The sequence below is a fragment of the Dasypus novemcinctus genome, chromosome 2, assembly GCF_030445035.2.
Source record: "Dasypus novemcinctus isolate mDasNov1 chromosome 2, mDasNov1.1.hap2, whole genome shotgun sequence".
NCBI lineage: Eukaryota > Metazoa > Chordata > Mammalia > Cingulata > Dasypodidae > Dasypus > Dasypus novemcinctus.
The window spans coordinates 96,791,842-96,816,529 of NC_080674.1; the positions used below are offsets into that span (position 1 = coordinate 96,791,842).

At 37.0% G+C, this 24,688-nt stretch overlaps 1 protein-coding gene and 1 pseudogene across 12 annotated transcripts in view; both read right to left on the reverse strand.

The window, feature by feature from the left end:
* Nucleotides 1-24,688, reverse strand: part of ARB2A (ARB2 cotranscriptional regulator A) — a 496,486-nt gene that overhangs the window by 449,055 nt on the left and 22,743 nt on the right. For 6 of the 12 annotated variants that reach the window (XM_058276244.2, XM_058276246.2, XM_058276234.2 and 3 more), the window contains exon 2: nt 13,831-13,954. The exons of the other annotated variants lie outside the window; for them this stretch is intronic. In XM_058276244.2, the coding sequence (XP_058132227.1) occupies nt 13,831-13,936 (106 nt within the window). In that variant the 5' untranslated portion in view covers nt 13,937-13,954. The remainder of the gene's footprint in view (nt 1-13,830; nt 13,955-24,688) is intronic. 12 annotated transcript variants of the gene reach the window in all.
* LOC111767096 (beta-alanine-activating enzyme-like) lies at nt 6,992-10,872 on the reverse strand (annotated as a pseudogene).

Below are 24,688 nucleotides of genomic sequence, written 5' to 3' on the forward strand. Positions count from 1 at the left end.
AACACTTTGACTGTATTAGATTCAGCCAAGACATCTGACTAAATTTAGATTAGGTCTTTGGGGCGGCAGACTTGGAGTAGTTAGGGCATCCATCTACCACATGGGAGGTCTGCGGTTCAAACCCCGGGCCTCCTTGACCCATGTGGAGCTGGCCCATGCTCAGTGCTGATGTGCGCAAGGAGTGTCCTGCCACGCAAAGGTGTCCCCACGTAAGGGAGCCCCACGGGCAAGGAGTGTGCCCCGTAAGGAGAGCCACCCAGCGTGAAAGAAAGTGCAGCCTGCCCAGGAATGGTGCCGCACACACGGAGAGCTGACACAAGATGACGCAACAAAAAGAAATACAGATTCCCGTGCTGACAATAGAAGTGGGCAAAGACAACGCAGCAAATAGACACAGAGAACAGACAACGGGGGGGGGGGGGGGGGGGCGGAATAAATAAATGAATAAATCTTAAAAAAAAAAAAAGATTAGGTCTTTGATTCAACCACAATATAAGAGTGCAACTCAGAGTTGAGTCCCAGCCCCCTTGGTGGGCTGATAAAAACAGACTGTCACACAGAAGTAGATACACAGAGAAGAAAAACACAGAGAAGGGAGACACCTTATTAGACCTGGTAGAGGCCCCAGGGAGAGAGATAAGCCTGATAGTTTATAGCTGACCTTGTGAAGAAAATAGAGCAGCTGAGTTCAGAAAGAAGCAAGCCCAAGGGAAAGAGACAAGACTTATGCCAGCCTACAGCTGATGTTGGAAGAAGCTGGGACCACAGAGCCATAAGAGGAAGAAGGAAGGCTGAACCCTTGCAGACATCACCCGCCATCTTGCTTCAACAAATGGCCAATGACTGGGTGAGAAAGTAGCTCCTATGGTACCTTGACTTGGACTCTTTAGGGCCTTGTGACTGTAAGCTTCTACCCCAAATAAGTACCCTTTATCGAAGCCAACAGAGTTCTGGTACTTTGCACTAGCACCCCTTGGACTAATACAATGACCAAGTGGATTTGATCCCAGGTATGCAGGGACAGTTCAACACAAGAAATTCAATTAATGTAATACACCACATTAACAAAATGAAAGGAGAAAACCACGTAGCTATCTCTATTGACACAGAAAAGGCATTTGACAAAATCCAGCACCCTTTCTTGATAAAAACACTTTGAAAGCTAAGAATAGAGGGAAACTCTGTCAACATGATAAAGGGCATATATGAAAAACACAAAACTTACATCATCGTGAAAGACTGAAATCTTTCCCTCTAACACTGGGAACAAGACGAGAATGCCCACTGTCACCACTGTTATTCAACGTTGTGCTACAAGTTCTAGTTGGAGCAGTTAGGCAAGAAAAAAGAAATAAAAGACATCCAAATTGGAAAGGAATAAGGAAAACTTTCACTATTTGCAGATGACATGATCCTAAATATGGAAAGTCCTGAAAAATGAACAACAAAGCAACATGAGCTAATAAATGAGTTCGGCAAAGTGGCAAGATACAAGATCAACAGGCAAAACTCAGTAGTGTTTCTCTACTCTATTAATAAGTATTCAGAGGAGGAATTTAAGAAAAAATTCCATTTACAATACCAACTAAAAGAATCAAATATCTAGAATAAATTTAATCAAGGAGGTAAAGGACTTGTACACAGAAAACTATAAGGCATTGCTAAAAGACTAAGAAGACTGAAATACTCCATATTTATGATTGAAAGCCAAAATATTATTAAGATGTCAATTCTACCCAAATTGATTTACAAATTCAAGGCAATCCCAATAAAATGACTAACAGCCTACTTCGCAGAAATGGAAAAGCCGATTAACAAATTTATTTGGGGAAGCAGACTTGGCTCAATGTATAGAGCGTCCACCTACCACATGAGAGGTCCGCAGTTAAACCCAGGACTTCCTTGACCTGTGTGGAGCTGGCCCACGTACAGTGCTGATGTGTGCACGGAGTGTCATGCCACGCAGGGCTGTCCCCCGCATAGGGGAGCCCCACACGTAAGGAGTGCGTCCCATAAGGAGAGCCGCCCAGCGCAAAAGAAAGTCCAGACTGCCCAGGGTGGTGCCGCACACAAGGAGAGCTGACACAGTAAGAAGACACAACAAAAAGAGACACAGATTCCCATGCCGCTGACAAGAATGGAAGGAGACACAGAAGAACACACAGCGAATGGATAGAGAGAGCAGACAACTGGGGGGGGGGGGGGGGGGAGAAGGGGAAAGGAAGAGAAGTAAATTTAAAAAATTAATCTTTTTAAAAAAATTATTTGGAAGGGTAAGGAGCCCCAAATGGCTGAAAAAACTCTTGAAGAATGAAGTTGGAGGATTCACACTGCCTGAATTTGAAGTATATGAAAAAACTACTGTGGTCAAAACAGTATGATACTGGCATAAAGATAGATATATTGAAAAATGGAATAGAATTGAGAACAGGAAATAGACCCTCATATCCACAGATAATTGTTATTTGATAAGGCTGACAAGTCCACTCAACTGGGACATAAGAGTCTCTTCAACAAACAGTGCTGGGACAACTGCACGTGTATATGCAAAAGAATGAAAGAGGACCCCTATATCTCACATCTTATACAAAAATTAACTAAAAAAGGATTGAAGACCTAAATATAAAAACCAGAACCATAAAACTCCTAGAAGAAAATGTAGGGAAGCATCTTCAGGATCTTGTAGTAGGCTTGGTTTCTTAGACTATACACCCAAAGCAGAAGAAACAAAGAAAAAAATAGATCAATGGGACCTCCTCAAAATCAAAAGCTTTTGTGCTTCAAAAGACTTTGTCAAGAAAGTGAAAAGACAACTTAATGGGAGAAAATGTTTTGGAAATCACATAACTGATAATGGTCTAATATTCAGAATATATAAAGAAATCCTAAAACAGAACAATAAAAAGACAAACAATCCAGTTAAAAATGGGCAAAAGACTTGGATAGCAATTTCTCCAAAGAGGAAATACAAAATGGCTACAAAGCATATGAAAAGATGGGTCAACATTACTAGCTATTAGGGAAATGCAAATCAAAACCACATTGAGGTATCAATTCACCTCTAATAGAATGGCTACTATTAATCACAAGACTAGCCAGGGATTTAAATGGGAACTCCAGGAAGTGAGAAAACTTTAGAGAGATTGAAAAGCTCTCCACATATCTAGGGTTAACCAGAGCCTATGTGAATGGACAGCAGAGACTAGAGTGGTCCCAAACCCAATTACGAATCCCTGGCCAAGAGAGTCTGTGCACATGCACAGAGGGAACAGCAGAGAGCCTGAGAAAGCCTGATGAAAAGAAACTGAACTTTGAAAGTGCTCCCCAGTCCATTAACAAACCCATTAGTAGAGAGTAGAAACCTTACTGGCTCAAAGTGATTGGGCACAACCTCTGACCACTAAGCTATGCAGACACAGTCACAACCCTCCAGGAAGCTAGACTTAAAAATAAAAGCATGTGGGAAGGGAAATATCAGTGGGCAGACTTTGTAGGGGGGATAAGACTTCACAGTTTTAGTCCAGGCAAACTAAACAAACAACAAAAATCATTGTGTGTGTGTGTGTGTGTGTATGCGCGCACGTGCGCATGTGTGTGAGAGAGGCAGAGAGATCAGAGTTGCTACAATTTATTATCTAAAATGCTCAACAAAGAAAAAAAAACCAAGAATGTTTGATCCATTTCTTCCTATAGATGCCTATTAACCTTCTGGTATCATTTCCCTTCAACCTTAAACTACAACCTTTGGTGCTTCTAGTAAGGTAGGTCTGCTAGTGATGGATTTCTCAGACTTTGTTTATCTGGGAATATCTTCATTTTGCCTTCATTTTGGGGGGACAGTTATGCTGGGTGCAGAATGCTTGGTAATCATATTGTTTTCCCCCAGTACATGATAATCATCATTCCTTGCTGCTTTCTTTAGCTTTGTCTTTCTAGAGTTTGACTATGATTGTAATCCCTAGAGCATAGAGCAACTACTAAGAAAGCAAAAATTAGAGTAAAAAAGAAAGAAGGGATTGGAATGGCATGCCAAATTGGTACATCCTTAATCAAAAAATGGTGCTTTTAAAAAAAAAGAAAGCAAAAACTGACAGAACTAGGAGAAATAAATGTACATTGATAACCAGGGATTTCAACACTCTTCATAGTAATTGATAGAGAATATATATAGAAAATAGGTAAATGTATAAAAGACTTTAAAAAACTATCAATTCAACCTAACTGATATTCATAGAACATTCTACCAGAAAACAGCAATTTATATATATATTTATTTTTAAGTGAACATGAAACTTTAACTAACACAGACCATATTCTAGGCCATAAAACAAGTCTCAATAAACTTAAAGAGATTGAAGTCACATGAAGTATTTCTCTTAACCACAATGGAATTAATGTAGAAATCAGTGACAGAACACTATCTTGAAAGTCCCCAAATATTAGAAACAAAACATCATACTTCTAAAAAACTCCCAGTCAAGGGGAAATCAGAAGAAAATAAGAAAATATCTTGAACTCAATGAAAATCAATATACAATCTATAACAATTTGTAGGATGCAGCTAAAGCAGTGTTTGGAGGAAATTTTTAAACTTCAAATGCTTCTATTAAAAAGAACAGTCTCATGTCAATGATGTAAGCTTTTACTTTAAGAAACCAAAAAAAAAAAAAAGAACACATTTTTTTTTTAGGGTAAGCAAGGAAGTAAAGAATTTATTAAGAAATAAGAAAACTAGAAATGAGATAAGTACACAACCCGAGACATGGGTTGCAGGCATGCTAGACAGTAAGATGCAAAAGTGGCACCCCAGATTAGGTCTTATTTTTAAGACCTTTCCTCCTTCCCCTTCCTAATGTTGGGGAAGGGTTCCAGTTGTTTGTTAGAACAAATTAAATTGAAGTAAGCAGAAAGAAGGAAAAATATCATCAAGAATATAAATCAATGAAATAAGTGCAAAGAATAGAGAAAAATCAATAACACCAAAGGCTGTTTCTTGAAAAGACTATACTTTTATTGACAAATTGATAAACCTCTAGCCAGAGTGATCAGGAAAAAAAGAGAAAAAAAGAAATTACCAGTATCAGGGAACGGATACGATACACATTTAAAAAGTCATAAGGGAATATTATGAAAAATTTATGCAAATTTATGACAACTGAGATGAAATTGAAAAATTCCTGGAATTCCAATCTTCAAGAACAAAGAGGTAACCTAAATAGCCCTATGTCTATTAAAGAAATTACACTGAAGTGAGGAAGGAAGGAAAGGAAGGAAAGGAAGGGAGAGAGGAGAAGGGCGGGGGGGGGGGGGGTGGGATAAAAGAAAGAAACAGAAAAAGCAGCCCCAGATGGCCTCACTGGTGACTTTTATCAAACAGTTAAGAAAAATAAATAATACCATTTTTACCCAAACACTTTCTGAAGACAGAATAGCAGGAAACACTTCCCAAATCATTTTAAGAGGCCAGCTTTACCCTGATACCAAAATCAGATACATATTCCATAAAAAAATAAAATTATAGAATATAATTCATCAACATAGATGCAAAAATCTTCAACAAAATTTTGGCAAAGAGAATCTAACAATATATAAGGATAATTCATTATATCCAAATGTAAAGCTTGTTTAACATTTGAAAATCATTCAATATAATTCACTCAAGACTGTCTTCAGGATTCAGGAACCCAGCTGCAGACTAGGTTCAGGTCTACTCCAATGTGTTTCTTATCCTCCTTAGACTAGTGGCTTTCTTTTTTTTTTTTTTTTTTTTTTAAAGATTTATTTATTTAATTTCCCCCCCTCCCCTGGTTGTCTGTTCTTGGTGTCTATTTGCTGCGTCTTGTTTCTTTGTCCGCTTCTGTCGTCGTCAGCGGCACGGGAAGTGTGGGCGGCGCCATTCCTGGGCAGGCTGCTCTTTCTTTTCACGCTGGGCGGCTCTCCTTATGGGTGCACTCCTTGCGCGTGGGGCTCCCCCACGCGGGGGACACCCTTGTGTGGCACGGCACTCCTTGCACGCATCAGCACTGGGCATGGTCAGCTCCACACGGGTCAAGGAGGCCCGGGGTTTGAACCGCGGACCTCCCATATGGTAGACGGACGCCCTAACCACTGGGCCAAAGTCCGTTTCCCACTAGTGGCTTTCTGAGGTATGTTCTTCCATGGAGAATGGCAGGAGCTTAACACTGATAAGCTAGACTACACACACACACTTTAAGGCTCTTCTTTCCTCACATCCACTAACAATCCATTGGCCAAAGCAAGTCATTTGACAAAAACCTTCATCAGTGAGACTGGGAAACATATTCTACCCTACAGAGTAGTAGAATAATATTCACTAAGCAATAACAAAGGCTATTTACAAGTAGGTATCATAATAAATCAATATTAATATTCATTAAAATCCAGAAGAATTTTTAATGAAAGCACTATGGGAAAGTGCAGGCAGTATTTAAGGATGCAGGATAAGGGGAAATAAAAACTAATCTGCTTAAGCAAAGAGGACTATCTATAGAATATCTTTCTATAAATCAGGAAAAATAGGCTCAACCAATTAATAAAAGCCAGTAGACAAACTAAAACTCTATATGGAAAATAGGCAAAGGGAAAAGAAATCTTTTTGAAATGGAAGGATGACATTAAAGTGCTGGATGCATAATATGCTCTCCTATAATGTTAACAGTAATAAGCATCATCCTCTCCATTTTCATTCTCACCATTATTATAGTACACTTGCTTAAATTACTTTCTTCCAGAATGTACTGCTCATCTTGAGTTTTATCTGTAATTTTTTTACTCACTGATATAATCTTGTGAGATTTTTCTAGCCACATATCCCACTATCTGAAGCACTCTTCCATTCACGAAAAATTAAATCATCTTCAAGTGTACAGATCTCGGCATATAAATCTGAAACCATTATTGGCTCATTGTATAACAATGTTTTATGCATAGTAGCCCAGTTCTGAAGAAATTCAAGAATAAGATTGCTAGGTGGATGCTTTCCTGTTCTAGGGATAAAGTTTTATTCAGTTTGTCAGTTTGTTCTGAAAAATATTAATAAAATGACAAATGCATAGTAAAGTATTTTGTAATATTTATAATTTGATTCCATTAATTTTTATAACCCCATGTGTACTAAGCATTATTACTCCTATTATACAATGAAGAAAATGATTCAGAGGAATAAGAAACTTGTTCACGTGTTTTAATTTCTTAGGCTGCTTAAAGCAAATACCATGAAATGGCTCAGTTTGAACAATGCAACTTACTACCTTATAGTGTTGAGGCAGAGAAAACAACCAAGTCAAGGTATCATCAAGGTGATGCTTTCTTCACAAAGACTGGCTGCTGGCAATCCTTGGCTTCTCTGCCATATGGCAAGGCCCAGGGTGGCATCTTCTGGCCTGGCCCTTCTCTTTCAGGTTTCATTTATTTCACTTCTCGCTTCCTTGGCTTTTTTCCTCTCCCTGTGTTCATTCCTTTTAGAAAAGATGCCAGTAATAGGAATAAGACCCATCCTAAATATAGCAGGTCACACCTTGGTGAAGTAGCCTCATCAAAAAGTCCCACTTACAATGGGTTTACAACCACAGGAATGGATTAAATTTAAGAACATGTTTTTCTGAGGTACATATAGCTTCAAACCACCACACCATGGTTACACAATTGGTACATGGAAAAATCTGAGTTTGAATCCAGGAGTATTAACTGAAACCACAACTTGGAAGATCAATTTTTTCATTATCAAGTAAAGTTGAAAATTTACAAAGTCTGTGACCCAGCAATTCTGAGTGGAAACTCTCACACATATTCCTTGTCCTCTCTCCTAAATCATCCATTTTTCTGAGTTTGCTAGATCATTTTAATCAGCATATAGACTTCTAAGGGTTTGTCAATAGCCATCTCCAATTCCTCTCTTCCCATTCTCTACTGAAATCCTCTGATCAGGCTTTCATTTAAGCCAATTCACTGAAACATTTCTTTGTAAGGGTCACCAGTGACCTCTACATTGTCAAATCCAAAATAAATTCTCACTCTTAGTCTTACCTGACCTATCAACGGTCAACAGCATAGGGCTTAATTAATTACTTCCATTTTCTTCATTTGGCAATCAGGATCTTTCTCTTTCTTCTGGTTCTAAGTCTCTCAGTAGAAACTCATTTTCGGGCTCATTAGCTGATTTTTCCTCACTTTCCTAACCCTAAAGATTGAGGAAACTAGGCCTCAATCTTCAGGTTTCTTTTTTAGTTACCCTGATATCTCAGGTGATCTCAATAGTACCAGGGCTTTTTTTAAACCAGAATATATTTTTTAATATAAAATAAGATTACCTGCATAACTCTATAATTACAAGATATGCTTGTAAGAACTGCACCTGATTATTTTTTATTGTCCCCCAGAAGGTTCAGACAATAAACACAATTATTTCTATATCCAATAATAAGCATTGATTCCCAGACCACAGGATAAGAGAAGACTTCACCAGGAAGTTCAAATTCACTTTGCAATTGTCTGCTCTTAGATTCCAAGATCCATCAAAAAGATGCTGCTGCCAGCAACATTTCATTGTTATGGTTGAAGTTACAGAAAGCAAATGGTATTGCAAATACTCTTGAAGTAGCTTCAAATTTCCACTGGAGGTGACCTTTCATGTTACAATGGATAAAGCAGTCATGGGAACCAAAAAATTTTCTTGCTGAGGTACCTCTGTTGCTGAGGTACATGGGGATGAAAAGATTGGTCCACTGGTAGAGAACTGTCAAACCTGTTCTCCAAAATGAATAAAGCAGAGTAAATTCCCATCTACCCAATCAACACAAATATATTGTAGAAAACACCATGAAGAGAAAAGTAGTTTTTCACAAGAACATTTCCAAATTCTGTTCCCACTGGTGGGATTCATAGCCAGCAAAAGTCCTCCCAGTGTAGCAAAATACAAGTGATGTGGATTCAGGCCCAAACAAAGAGAATAAAAAAACAGTTGCTCCACATTTTAACTTCCAAACACAAATCTTTTTTTATATATATCCAAAGCACATGCAATGCTGGTCATGAGAGCCGATGTAAAGGAGTCCTGTGCTTGGATCCATGCTTGCAGAGCTTTTGACAGCATCCTGAGTGCCAACCATATAGTGTTTTCCTCTACTATTACCTTTCAGAACATAAACTAACCCATTATAAGTCCCATATAATGAAGTATGCACAATTAGATATAAATGCTGTAGCAGTTTGATATGGTTATAAATTCCAAAAATAGATATTGGATTATGTTTGTAATCTGGTCTGTATCTGGGCATGATTAAGTTATGATTAGGGTTTTGATTGGGCCACATCATTAGAGCGTTGGTCCCCTTGGTGGTGGGGACTCACAGATAAAAGGTATGACAAAGGACAGAATTGAGGTTTCTTAATGTTGGCGTTTTGATGTTGGAGTTTTATGCTGAAGTCTTAAGCTGGAGCCCCAGGAAATCAGCACACAAAGGAAAGAAAAGCAAGCCCCAGGAAGAGAGGACCTGAGCCAGGAGAACACAGAGGAATAGAAACAGCTCCTTAGACACAGCAGAAACCCAGGTAGAGAGACAGAGCTGTTCACCTGATAGTCTACAGCTGACTTTGTGGAGAGAGGCAAAGTCTAGAGAGCCTCATAGTCTACAGTTGACCTTGTGGAGAAAAGAGAGGAGCTGAGCCCAGGAGAACCCAGGAAGCCTGAACCTTCACAAATATCAGCAGCCATCTTGCTCCAACACATGAAAATAGACTTTGGTGAGGGAAGTAACTTATGCTTATGGCCTGGTATCTGTAAGATCCTACCCTAAATAAATACCCTTTATAAAAACCAATTTCTGGTATGTTGCATCAGCATCCCTTTGGCTGACTAATACACATGCTGAGGATTCAACTCAATCTCCCACAGTCTGTTCCCATTTCACTTCCCAGAGTAAAGATCAACTGCTTTCATGCTATGAGAATGGGAGCCAATACACACAGTTGCAGATGATTTATCAACAGTTGGTGTAATAACCAGAAGTGAAGCATCTACACATTTGCCTGTGTTTGATCTCTATCTCACACTTAACTCCAGTTTCTCAGCACCTATGATAGGTGTCTTCCCTTTGCTCCTCTGACTTTCCAATAAGAATTGGAGGATGAATTTTTCATATTTTGAATGTTAGTCTGTAAAATTAAACTTAAAGAATAAGCCAAAGGGTAAGGTTCCAATTTAGTTAAAAACCTAGTAGTAGTCAGAGACAAAAATCTGACTCCCTCTGCTTAGTTTAGTAGAAGCATTTATCTCAATGTCGATAATTTAAAGGCATGTCAGATTTATGATGTAAAGATTTTTCCACTGGTTTCTCCTTGATTAATGTCACTGAATTTTCTTTTTGTGCATAACTCTTGCTGAGCAGCACATCTTCATCTGGAAATACTGTTTGAAAGATGTGATTGTAAATTTCTCAAATGGAACTGCTGAGAATAATTTCCAGAACCAGGTACTAATGTGCCAAGCAGATTTTCAATCTCACTGAGGAGCCATAAGGACTTTAAGGAATCCCAACCACTATTTAAGAACAGTGACTCTTTAGGAATCTTTATAGGATCTTCTGAAAGACTGAAAATAGACTTCCACAAATGCTGTAATTTATCTCAAATTTCCTCTTATCCACTGAGTTTACTATGAGATTTCAGGTTTATCTAGTCTAAATAAATCTTGTTTAACTCAGAAACATTAATTTTGCCATGAGATGTAAATGGTAAAGTATCAATCAACACAAGCTGATCTGGGATTGCATGATTTGGGAAATATTTCTGAAGTTCCTTAAAGATATAATCCTTTACTAAATCTTCTTTAGATACCATGAATAGAATTACTTTTTCCTGATTATGCCATGTAACTGCATAAGACTCCACTTGTTGAATACCTCCAGTAACCTGTTGCACAAGCTCAATGTTAAGACATTTGCCATGACACTTGATCTGACTGTCCTTTCATCCCCAGAAAAATATGTCTTTCATAGTTACAAAATCTCCTGTGGTTTGCTTTGAACCAAGTGATACAGTCATTTTATCAAGAAAACACACTCAGTTTTTGCCACCTAAAAATACTTGGTCATTGCATTCGTGAATTGTGAAACCACTAGTGTCTCTGACTTCAACTACTGTTCTAAGCAGTGGAAATCCCAGTTTTATAGGCATTTCACATATCAAAGTAAAGAACCTTCACTGGAATCCTGTAAAAGGTTGCCCAACTTGATATTTCTGTGATACCATAAGTAGAAAATATTCGCATTTTATTGCCTTCTCTCCAGCTTCTGAAAACAGTCAATAATGGAAATGTTCCACCACCAAGGGCTAATAATTGAAGAGAGGTACTGGCTAATAAAAGAGTTGCCACAGTTGAGATCTAAATCTTCTAAGCAATGTTGGTGTTACATAATGGAAAGAATAGCCTGTTAGCTCTGTACTTCTCATCTTTATTCAAACCAAGTCAAACATTATCTGCTGATAATATTCCAAAGAAGTATTGTGAATTATGTAAAATCACCGTGGAATTGGATGCAAATTTTTGTTTTCTGCAAAACAGTCACTCTGTGATCAGAAAAGAGAACAGGAGCTAATCTGATGCAACTACTTCAACAGAAGTTGGTACAATAAGCAGAGGCACCACTTGATAGAGCAGGGGTTCTTACCTTTTTTTGTTCCACAGACCCCTTTGCCATTCAGGTGAAATGAATACTACTGTAATTGATTTATTGCATACATTCATAAGTGAAGCAAATGCTAGATTTCAGTTATAGGTCAGAGAAAATAAAGATTATAAGTTGATTTTTTTCAATTCAAGCTCATAAACCCCCTGAAATCAAGCTAACAGACCTTTGGTTAAGACCCCTGTGATACAGGAACAAATATTTCCACATAAGAAGGCTAAAAAGTCAGAGGTAGAACCAGAAACAAAACATCTTCTTGTGTGATCTCAAAAAGTACCTGAAAATGCTATTTGGTACACCACGTGAATGAGGCACTCTAACAATCTCAGGTATCCCCATAATCCCTGATGTATGAAGAACATAAACTAAGCAATGCTTCAGCCTCACATCCATTGTATTCTGATTTTTCTGTATTTCCAGACTCATACAGTTTTTCATTTTTCTTTTTCATATTTCTCTCTTCTATGACTTGCCATGAGGGTCATCTGAAGACTTCCAATGAAGTCTTAAGAGTACTGGGCCATTATGTTCTACTATAAATGTGTCATAGTTTAATGTCTCATGGGAAGATTTGAATTTTTAGAAGGCCTCAGGAGAGGTTTGCGCACATCTGGAGCTGGATAGCCAAACCCAAATCTCCTTATCCACCCACCACAACATGACAGTTACCCAGAAGTCCAATACCAGGACTTTAAATACTATCTCTATGCTAACGATCCCCCCAATTTTTATCTCCAGTTCAAACTCTCCCAGACTCCAAATTCACCTTCTCCATTTTGTTATTTAAGTGGAATCTCAATTTATGAGGTCTAAAACCTAACTCTAGCTTTCTACCATCCAACCCCTTTCCCAAAACAGGGTATTCTCAATCTAATTAACAGCATCCATTTTATTTAGTTCAAGAACCTTTTGAGTTATCATATTCTCTTCTCTAACATCCCATGCCCAATCTATTAGCAAATCATGTCATCCCTTCCTTCAAAACATATCCAGAATCTGCCTATTCCTTTTTACCTCCTCTGCTACAACCTAATCCATGGCATCATCATCCTAACATTTGTGAGTGGACTTGGTCTGGAAAACCTGAAGAAAGCAACTCTCTTAGTCATCTTCTATTTTTGTAGGTAAGTGCTAATTATACCATCACCTTCATAATGGTTGGACAAGATAAGGCAAATTGAGCTAAAGAACTGGCTATTTTATCCTATATCTGCTTTAGGTTTTCCTGAAAAGAGATATAAATAGTAGGAGAGATTTTTTAGTATCTTTATTATCCAACCTGTAATACCAGGATAGGACAGCAACCAGGGATTCAGAGAAAAAGCCCTAGCCAAGACCATATGGTATATATTCAGCTGGAGCATCTCCTACAAAGCACATTTTGGAACTTGAAGATCAGACAGACTCTACATTGAATCAAGGAAAAGAGAATCCTATCATCTGGCATAGCTGAGATCTCAATATTTTGAAAATCCATAATACATGTATGTTTACAGCACTGAAGAAAGTAACTGAAGAGACTACACACAGGTTACTTAGACAATCTGATCTTGGGCAAGTCACTAGACAGTGAGATTGAAATACACGATAATTAAGAAACCTTACAGCACAACAGTGATATTTCCTTTAGGACTAAAATTATTTTAGACAGCAAATTCACAAAAGTCGGTAACTCAAAATTCCCTAAGAATGTCTATGGTAGATTGCTTCTGAGGTGTTAACATGGGAGGCCTCGTAAAATATCCCTAGTTCCAAAGATAGAATGCAGGTACGGGCAGATAATTATCCTAATCAAGTTTGACATTCCAACCAGCAAAAATATGGTCTGGCCACTAGTCTTCATTCAAGAGATGATAGTATTAGCTTTAACGCTAAATATAAGAAATTGAATAAGAAGAATATTAAGAATTCTTACAGCTGTAAAATTATATGATTCTGTATTTTATTTGCTGCGTCATACTACATCTAAGACACTAAGATAGTTGCTGTAAGGGCTACAAATAATTGCAAATAGCTTAAGTACTGATACTCCATTTTAGAACTGAAATGAGCGAAGTCATTTAAATATTCCTATACTTCATTAGGCACAATAAAAATATCCTGAAAAAGCAAATTAAGTATGTACCTTTCAGTGCTGTGGTCTTTTCTTTTTCATCTGGACCTCCCTGCTGGATTTGTGCCATGCTTATCCAAATTGGCAACAAAATTAAAGAGCTCAAGGAAATAGACATCAATCTTCAGAAGACAGTCTAGAATGAATGAAAGCAATAAATTAAGCTCTACTCAAATCCTACCTACTTCACAAGACCTTCCTAGAGCCTCCCAGTCAGGATTAATCTCTCTACTCTGATTTCTCACTGTACTTTGTTGATGTCTATATCACAGTACTTATCATAGTCTGCTTGCATTTATAGTTATTTATGAACTTCTCTGGGTCAGCTATCAGACCACAAGCCCCAGGAATAAAGGTATCAAGTCTCTGTCATCTTATGTCACCCAATTCAATATCATATACATACAGATAACCTAATGTTTGCTGAATTAAATTTTGATAAACTTTCTATTCAGTTTCTCTATCACCTATCATTTAAAAATATATATCTCTAAGAAGTTTCAAAAAAGTCTAAATTTCTTTTCAAATAAATGGTAGGCATATGCTCTTCACAAGATGAGACTATCTCCCTCTTGGAGCATGCAGTCAGAAGGACAAAATTCAAAAAATGCCTAGAGTAAAATTCAACACACAACTTTAAGGGAAAATTAGTCCTTTTAACAATGAAACTATATCAAATTTAGTCTCTGAAAGCCATACTCTATAACTATAACTTGCATCCCAGTAAATAATATGTTTATGATTTATTAAAATTTAATTCTGCTGTACTTTAGCCAAAAGGCAGGCATTAAAACTATAAATAGCTTTTCCCAGGGTGCCCACAAACAGAAAAGGAAAATACTATTCCTAAAGTTAAAAAAAAAAAATAAAAGGGCAACACACAATGGAGAAAATTACACTAATTGAATCAATTAATCTGCAACTGTTAATAAAATGACATAAAACTACACTCATGACAATAAAACAAGATTATTTCTCTGAGAAACTCAATTAATTTGCTCCCCACAAAGCAAACTTAAGTCTCCAATCAGAGGTACATTTTATAATTATCTTTAAAAACTGAGGCATTTTCATAATCAGCAGCATACTTAACAAAAACACTAATAGTAATGATGTGGGCTATGGGTGGAAGGCTCTTTGTCTCTTCAGAGATAACCCAAGCTGTTTGACTTGTGGGTGTGGGTAAGAGGCTGCAGTCCTACCCTTAGGGACAATGGCAACGGCTCCAGTCCCAGGAAACAGTTTAACAATGCAAGGGCTATAAACTTTAAGTATTTAGGGGAAATGCAAAAACCAAATATGCTAAAAGCTTATCTAGAATATCTGGAGTCAATGCTAAAAGCTTACCTAAGATGTGGAAGATATATATGCTAATTGAAGCCTATTTTTTTTAAAAAAAGATTTATTTATTTATTTAATTTCCCTCCCTCCCCTGGTTGTCTGTTCTCTGTGTCTATTTGCTGCATCTTGTTTCTTTGTCCGCTTCTGTTGTCGTCAGCGGCACAGGAAGTGTGGGCGGCGCCATTCCTGGGCAGGCTGCTCTTTCTTTTCACGCTGGGCGGCTTTCCTCACAGGCGCACTCCTTGTGCGTGGGGCTCCCCCACGTGGGGGACACCCTTGGGTGGCATGGCACTCCTTGCGCGCATCAGCACTGCGCATGGCCAGCTCCACACGGGTCAAGGAGGCCCGGGGTTTGAACCGCGGACCTCCCATATGGTAGACGGACACCCTAACCACTGGGCCAAAGTCCGTTTCCCAATTGAAGCCTATTGAGAACTGAAACAAAGGGACCATTTGGCCTTTCCTCTCTGTATAAAAGACGTTTGAAAATCTTGTTCAGGGCTCGGGATTCAAACAGAAAGCTCCCGAGTCCGGCCGGCTGTCAATAAACTATTTTTCCTTCTCAAAATCATTCCTGAGTCCTGGCCTCTCTATACTCAAATAATTGAACTTCTCTCAAATTCTACAACAGTAAAAGAAATATTTTTAAACTATGAATGCTCCCAATGCTGCCCTTACTGCAACTCCAACTGCAAGTGGTGTGGTATAAGAGAAAGAGCCCTCTGGCTCCACCATTAAATAGTCATGTGCCCTTGATGAATTATTTAACTTCTCTGTGCCTCATTTTCCACATCTATAAGATGGGAATGATAATCATGCTTCCCTCACAGAGCTATGGTGAGGATGAAATGAGATAGGAAATGTACTTAGTTTATATAGTGCCTGATCCATATATAAGTGTCTACATATGTTAGCTTATATTTTTAAAATTGTTGTTGTAAATGTATCCTAGCTTTACCACATAATATTATTATGTGGCCTAGGGGCAAGTCACTTAATATCGAATATCTTCAGTTTCTACATTATAAAATGTAGATTATAGCTCATATAACAATTATGAAAATTAAATATTATAGAAGGTGTGTATAGCTGATCCTTAATATTATTAGCAGTACTACTGCCATTCAATGGTGTGACGTTTCCTAAAAGAAATAAGTAGAACATGGGTCTATTTTTTATTGGGAAAGCATTTTCACTTAGCATAGAAGTAGCAATTATTTTTCTTCTGTCAATAAATAACTGAAAACTCTGTAAATTCTATATGAATAAATATGCTTACATTCCTTCAGGAAATATATCCGAGTCCAGAGAGTAGATAACACACAAGACACTGGGGCACAATGGTGAGTAAAACATACATGCTCACCGCTCTCGTGGGGCCTTACTTTTATCTGCCAAATCAGGCTGCCGAATAGCCACAAATAAAATGTATAAGACATGGACTGATAATTGCAATGTTTTTATAACAAAGCAATGTATATTCTTTTGTAAGGAATAGCTATTTACATTCAGGAATTAGTCTTATCTGTCAAGTCCTACAAGTCTGTGCAGAAATTAGAGTTGTTCATAATGAGACATTATACAGTGTCCTTTTCTAAAGCGCCACAACTAAATTATTCATCCACAGAGGACTTCCTGCATTTTTTTTTTCCTCTATGTCAATTCGGTATTTCTTCTAAATGGAAATTTTAAGGTTATTTTGCACTGGCCCTAAATTTATATGAGTTCACTGTGACTGCCTTATTTAACAAAGGTAAACTATAAATTTATCTTCAGTGCTAGAGTCATTTTCAAGATTTGCATTTTAAGGAATCATTTTCAAGATTACCAAGACTAAATAGCAATGAATTGTCAATATTCTTATTTTATATGAGGTAACCTAAAAATACACATAGCTATCTGCTGGAGTATAAGTTAGGAGATACTAATTACTATCTGTGATTCCAACCTTATAGTAGCAGATGTAAAATAGGTAAACATGAAGCAAAAGCAATTTGTTGCTCTCTTATTCACCGTGTTAGATTTTTTACCCTCGAGTTATTTTCCATGGCCATGGTACAGCTGGTAAAGTTAAATCAGGAACATCATAAATTCTCAATTTAGTTTTCCTAATAAAAATTCAGACTTATAACCTGCATGACCACAGATAAACACTACTGAAAATGCAGCCAGCAAGCCGTTTGATACATTTGATATATATTAATATGTACACTCGACATGGTTTATTTGGCATTATCTGATAGAGGTTAGGTTATGGGGAATAAAGTGGTTGAAGGTTTTTACTGATGTGAATTGGAACACAGTTGACATGTATACTTCATGATAACCACTGCTGTTTAAATAAGGTTTCCTAGAAATGGTTACAGTATAAACTAGATTCAAGACATCTCAGGTTGCAATTTCATTCTGTGGAACTACACAAAGCAATTATCATATCTTCTTTCCTTCTATGATTCCAACAAAGAATCCATGACATATAACTAAAGCTGTAAATAACTTGTCATGTGTAATCTTTATCCAGCCAGCATTTCAAAACATGAAACAGTAGAGTATTTCTTAGTTGCCCTGTTTGCTCAAAATATTGCATGAGCACTTATGAAATGTACAGAAAGATACACAGAACCCTTAGTTTTCTATGTTGTTTGTTTTTAGGCAGCTACTAAATTGGAACTAGAGATATATGATTTTACAAGAGACTTTTCTATTTCACATTCTGAATGCAGCTGTGAAAGTACAAAATACATCACAGAAGAAAAATGGGGTTAATTCCCTGGGACCCTTAGGACTGATTCTAGTCTGGCCCCAAACAGTCTACATTCACTAAGTCAGGCTCTGGAAATCCAGTTCAAAAAGAACCAGCAATCAGTACTATAGTATGTGAATCTAAACCAAAGATTTGAAAGGAATAAAAGGGCCCACCCAAATTACAGCTAAAATACCCATGTTACTTAGAAGTTTTTCATAAGCAAAGGTTAGTTCATAAAAGTACCAGCCAGGCTATAGTGACAAAAATGTTATGAATATTTTTTGTCAGATAGAGGGTGTATAAGGACAGATACATATATATAGGCAATGAGGGAGAGGCTAGAGAAACAGCAATCAGGCTGGAGCAGACATGGAAGAAAGGCCCAGGGTAACAGTCCTCACTACATAGACAATGGTGGCTTCTACAGAGAATGCAATCTCTACTTGTATCAAGACTTAGTTCAGAGCAGGAATACCTGGTTCCAATCCAAGCTTCTCTAAAACAATGCCTTAGTTTCTCAGGCAATGTGATATAATAGGAGGTCCAGAATCAAAAATTTACGTTTTTATTCTCGGTTTCACTACCTAGCAGCTGTGTGACCTTGAGAAATTCATACCTTCCCTAACCTCAGTAATGGGAATAATAATGAAAATAGGAGCACTTATATTTGTAGGCCTATTATGGAGATCACATGAAGAATGTAAAAGTATTTTGTAAACTATACATTTCTTTACAAGTATTAGTAATCCATATAAAATCAGAAATAATTGGGATCCAATTAATTTGTGCTCAGACCCACAGAAGGGTGCCAAAACCAGTCCAGCTTATAGGAATAAGGAGTTTTTGATGGGTATCGTTTGGATGCATTCAATCAACAGATACTAAGGCCCACAATAAATACCTGTTAAGTTGACTTGGATTTCCAAGATTATATTAAAGATATACATAATAGAATTTAAGTTAATTTTTGATATAATTAATTTCCTTTATATTCCTTTCAAGCCTTATTAAAATGTGTGTCTGGAAAATGGTCAAGTAGGAAAGTTCCATCTTCATTTAGAGTAATGCTTTGCCCAAATAACACTGTTCCAACACTCCTAAATGCACAAATTGGTCACAAGGTCATTGAGTCCTTTCATACCCATTATCTTATTTCATCATCACCATAACTGGCCAGCGTAGGCAGACTTGAAAATACCTACATTTTATAAGGATGAGGTATCTTGGGCTTTGAGAAGCTATGTAACCTGGCTAAGACATCCCAAATAGTAAGGGGTGGTTGGGATTGTAACCTTACGGTCTTACTCCTAGTTATGAACTCCTTCTCCTCTACCATCCCGGTAGTCAAACTACCCAACTTCAATGGAAAAACAACTCCAAATTTCTTTATCCTGTAGAAAACTTGCACTGTCTTGTACTAATTTATATTATCAGGAAGAATTATAATTTGGAGTTTGGGAAAGTTTGAGGTAATTAATTATATATCCCTACAGTAAAGTTATCAACCAAAATTGTCTCCATTTGGTTAACTATTCAGAATTAAGACTGATAAAATCATTCCCCATCATTTCTTATAATACTTTGGTAAATCAAACATCCAAAAATTAAGAAATATTTTAAAAGAAATGACTATTGCACTACTTTTTAATTTTTTTAATTTTAATTTTTTATTTTATGAGACACCAGGGATTGAACCTGGAACCTTGGACATGTGAAACACACTCAACCAGTGAGCTACACCTGCTCCACTGCACTACTTTTTTATAACAGGTTCCAAAATTGGAAATCATCTGTTTATGTTTCAAATTGTTTTTTGACTAACCAAAAGGCAGAAACTTAAATTGAGAACAGGTAACCTTAGAATATCTGTAAGATCATGCTAAAACTGAAATTAAGAAATTAAACAAGGACTAAGACAAATCTCAATTTGAAGCTCCTTTCTAAAGAAAAAACAACTTATGTGATCTTTTATTAATTTTTCATAATATTGAGCAGAAATGGCAGAACTATGGTTAAGGACCAAATAATTCCCACAAAGAAGATATCATGCTCAAAATTTCAGAAAAACAGAATATGTCAAATAGTAACCTCTTTTATATGGACCAAATATAAATGTCATATATGCTACTGAAGAGACTCTAATTCTCTGGTAAACATAAACTATGAAGCATAAACAATATTATAAATGTGCATAACACCAGGTACAATTGAAAAAGTAGAAACTACCTTCCTAAGATTTCAGAATAAATGATACCATGCAATAAGAGTGATAGCATTCACAAAGCCCACACAACATTTTCTCGTTCCATAAATATGCTCACTAGTGTCTGTGATAACTTTTGTGAATACAAAGGTCAACCTAGATTTTAAAATATAATATGCATCTGGTAGATATAAAGATGCACTGCCCAGATTTCCCTTCAAGAGGGACTTGTTGCTCAGCTGCAGTGAGTACAATCAGCAAATAGCTGCCAGTTGTCTACTACTTCAGAGTATCCCTCAGGTGCAGAGAGCTGCCTACTCACCATCATACTTATCACCCTTTTTCACCATCTGGCAACTGAGCTAAGTAGGAATATAAAGCCCCACCCATTCCAGCCTGATGCAGGACAACTCTGACAGGCTATATTTGCATGAGTTTGGAGCCACCAGATTGGTCAAGGTTTTGTCAGGCCTACATGTAAGTTCAACTTCTCCCTCTGACCAATCCTCTCCTCTCCCTGTCCTTTCACAAATGTTGATCTCTAATAAACACCTTGCATACCAAATTCTATTCCATTAGCATCTGCATATGGAAAACCCAAGCTATGACAATGTCTTTTCTAAATGTTTTTTTCTGGTAGTTAAATAAATTTATGGTAGTAAGAGACAAGATGTATCTGGAATATATAAAGAACTCTTGCAACTCAACAATAAAAAGATAAATGTTTTAAAATAGGCAAAGGATGAATAGACATTTCCCTAAAGATACACAAATGCCAATAAGCACAGAAAAAGATATTTGACATCATTAGTCAAATTAAGGAAATGCAAATCAAAACCACAAAGAGATACCACTTCACACCCACTAGCATGATGATAATCAAAAAGAGGCAAAACAAGTGTTGGGGAGAGTGTGGAGAAACTGTAACTCTCAAATACATCGCTGGTGGGAATGTAAAATGGTAAAGCAGCTATAAAAAAAGAGTTTAGTAATTCCTTAAATTGTTAAACATAGAGTTACCAATTTAAGTCATGCCCTCCACAAAAGACACGTTCAGATCCTAACCTCCAGTTCTGTGGGTGTGAATTAAATGTGTTCTTTCACTATGTTATTAGTTAAGGTATGGCCAAACAGAATGAGGGTGGGCCTTAATCCAATAAAGCACAAATCCTTTTAAGCAGAGAAAAATTCAGACACCAGAGGTAGGAAAAGACAGAAAAGTAGAGAGAGATCACTATGTAACAGAGACAAAGGTGCATCTACAAGTCAAGGAACCCCAAGAATAGCCAACAAGCCAGCACCAAAACGTTACAGACGCCAGGAGAAAGCATAGCCTAGTGACACCTTGTTGTTGGACTTCTAGCTTCTAAAAGTGTGAGACAATAAATTCCTATTGTTTCAACCAACCCACTGCATGGTACTTACTATAGCAGTCCTGGCAAACTAAGGTACCATATGACCCAATTATTCCATCCCTAAGGATATACCCAAGAGAAATGAAAATGTATGTCCCCACAAAAACTTATACACAGATGTTCAAAAAAGCATTACTCATAGTAGCCAAAAAGTAGAAACAACCCAAATGTCTATCACCTGATGAATGGATAAACAAAATTTGGTATATATCCATATACTCAAATATTATTAATAGGAATGAAGTACATGCTACAACATGGAGAAACCGTGAAAACATGCTAAATAAAAGAAGCCAGTATAAAAGACAATATATCACTTATTCCATTTATATGAAATGTATAGAATAGGCAAATTCAAGACATTTTGCTAAGGGTTAGAGGGAAGGAGGAATGAGAAATGACTTCTAATGGGCATGTGTGGGTTTTTTTTAGGGTGATAACATGTTCTAAAATTAGATAGTGGTGATGGTTGTACAACCCTATGAATATATTAAAAACCCATTGAATTACACATTTAAAACATGCATTTAAAGAGTGAATTTTTATGGCATGTGAATAATAACTCAGTAAAATTCTTTTATTAAATGAGAAAGACTGACATGAAGACAAGATGGACTTTATTTTAGTTTCCCAGCTGCTAAAGCAAATACTATACAATGAGTTGGATTAAACAATAGGGATTTACTGGCTCATGGTTTGAGGGCAGAAGTCCAAAAGTTGGTGGTGTCAACATGGGAATGCTTTCTCTCTGAAAACTGTGGCATTCCAGGACTGCTGCCAGAAATCCTTGGGCCTTGACTTTCAATCACAAGACAATGAATATGGTGCATCTTCTTTCTCTTCCAGGTTCCACTGATTTCCAGCTTCTGGGGCTCTCCCCAAGGCTTTCCAGTAATAGAATTAAGACCCTTGCTCATTCAGCTGGGCCACACCTTAATGATTCCTTAATGTCTTCTAAAGGTCCTATTTACAATGGAATGGATTAAGATTAAAATATGTTTTTCTGGGAACCCTAACCCCAAGCCACCACAGATATTTTTCTCAGTTTTCCAACACCTCAATATTTTTAGACAAATCAAATAATTAGGTACCGAGGTATTAATATTGATTTACACACTCCTATCAGTTTATATACTCCCAGATAGGCTATTTCTATATAGTGGGCTCTAGTGAAAAGAGCTCAAAGCCTCTTCTTTGAGCCTTCTCCCTCTTCTCCACAGATTAATTGAAATCAAGTCATCCTTCTCAAGGAATATTATAACTCTGACTGGAAGATTATAGCTCTGATAGTACGAAAAGGATACACTTACAGAGGGGTAGTAAAGCTCACTATGTATTAAATGTCTCTCTCTCTCTCTCTCAATCTCTCTCTCTAAAAAGGAAGGAGACCTGGCCATCTCACTTACACTTTTCTCTTTTCCTTCCATGAAGCAAGAATGTTTAAATGGACTCTCTTTAAAAGTTCTTACCATCCTTTCCTCCAGAGGCAAGCTGGCCACAGTCTAGGCCTGCTGTATCTAGACATTAGGGGCAAACACATTCTTTCCCAGGCATAGAAGTGAGCATTATATAAACTTCTTGTATATAATGGCTCTAGGCCAGCTTGTTAAAGTTTTCACCACGGGGAATTGTCTGACACCGGCAATTTGCCTTCCTTGCCAGTCACTGTCCCTTGAATACATTTTCCTAAGAGAAACTGGTCAGAAGCACTGATTGTGGACAAGATTCAGGTAATCCCCTGGCCACACACCTCATACCAGCACCTCAAGATCACCCAATTTCTAACAAGAATTGAAATTTGGTAAGGGTTCTTTTATTATTATTATTTTGATTATCATCATCATAACTGGCCCCAGGCAGTATTATTAATTTATTTTCACGTTAGAAATAGACCATTTGCTATACGAAAAAACAAAAACAAAAAACAAAAAACATGAGCATCAAGCACTTTTTCTTAAGCCCAGAAAAACTACACTAATAAGTCCAGCAATAAAGTTTAAAGGCAAAATTAAGTTTCAGGAGACCACAATTGTACTGTATATAATACATTTAAGTACCACTCAAATCCAATGTAAATTGACAGTGAAGTCCTTATTGTTCATTTAAGGGGAAGATCTCTGTGAAACCAGACTTTACATAAATATATTAACAATTAGGAATATTAAAGTGCCTTCAGAATAGATTTAATTTTTGGTTTCTAGAATACCCTAATTCTTTATGGAATGATAATACTTTCTATAATTTCATTTTTGTATGATATTTGAATAATACCTCATCCTGAGACCAAGAGAGGGTGAACTAAGAATGATTTAGGGAAGCTATGACATTACAAATATCTGATATTTTAAAAAAAGAATTAGGAACTTGAAACTTCAAGTCACCTTTTCTTTTTTATTTTATTTTATTTTATTTTTTTAAGGAGGTACTGGGGATTGAACCCAGGATCTCAAATATGCAAAGCAGGCACTCAACCACTGACATATACCAGGTCCACTTCTAGTGACGTTTTTAAAAACTACTGTATTAGTTATAGTGATTAATTACTTCTTTCGGAAAATAATACACACATAATTCATACCATGCCTAAATTAACAAAGGGTTTGAGGCAGCAAAATGCTCTTATTCTTAAAACAATCCAAGCGCTTTGAGCCCTCCTGGCTTCTAAAAAATATTTTTTATCCACAAAAGAAATTGCTTGGCTGCATGACTAAGTATAGGAAGTGAACTTTGTAGCACTAAATTTATCAGCATAAGGACATTTTGTAGAATATTAATATTACATTCATGGTATTATACTATGCTTAACCACAGTATATTAGTCAGGGTTCTCTAGAGAATCAGGACCAACAGGATATGTGTATTTTTGTGTGTGTATCTTTTAGTGTGCATGACAATGAGGGCTGGCAAGTCTGAAATCCATAGGGTAGGCCAGTAAAGAAGTTGCTGAATTCCTTAGTTAGGATTCCCCAGGAGAAGCTAACTGGCTGGAAATTCTGGCAAGAGGAATGTTGAGGTTTGAGGCAGAAATTTTTCTTCTGACCTCTGAAACTCTCAGTACTGGCTTTTAAAACTTCCAACTGATTGGATGAGATTACCCACATTGCTGAGGGAAATCACCTTTGTTGACTGTAGATGCAAATCCCAGCTACGAAATACTTTCAAAGT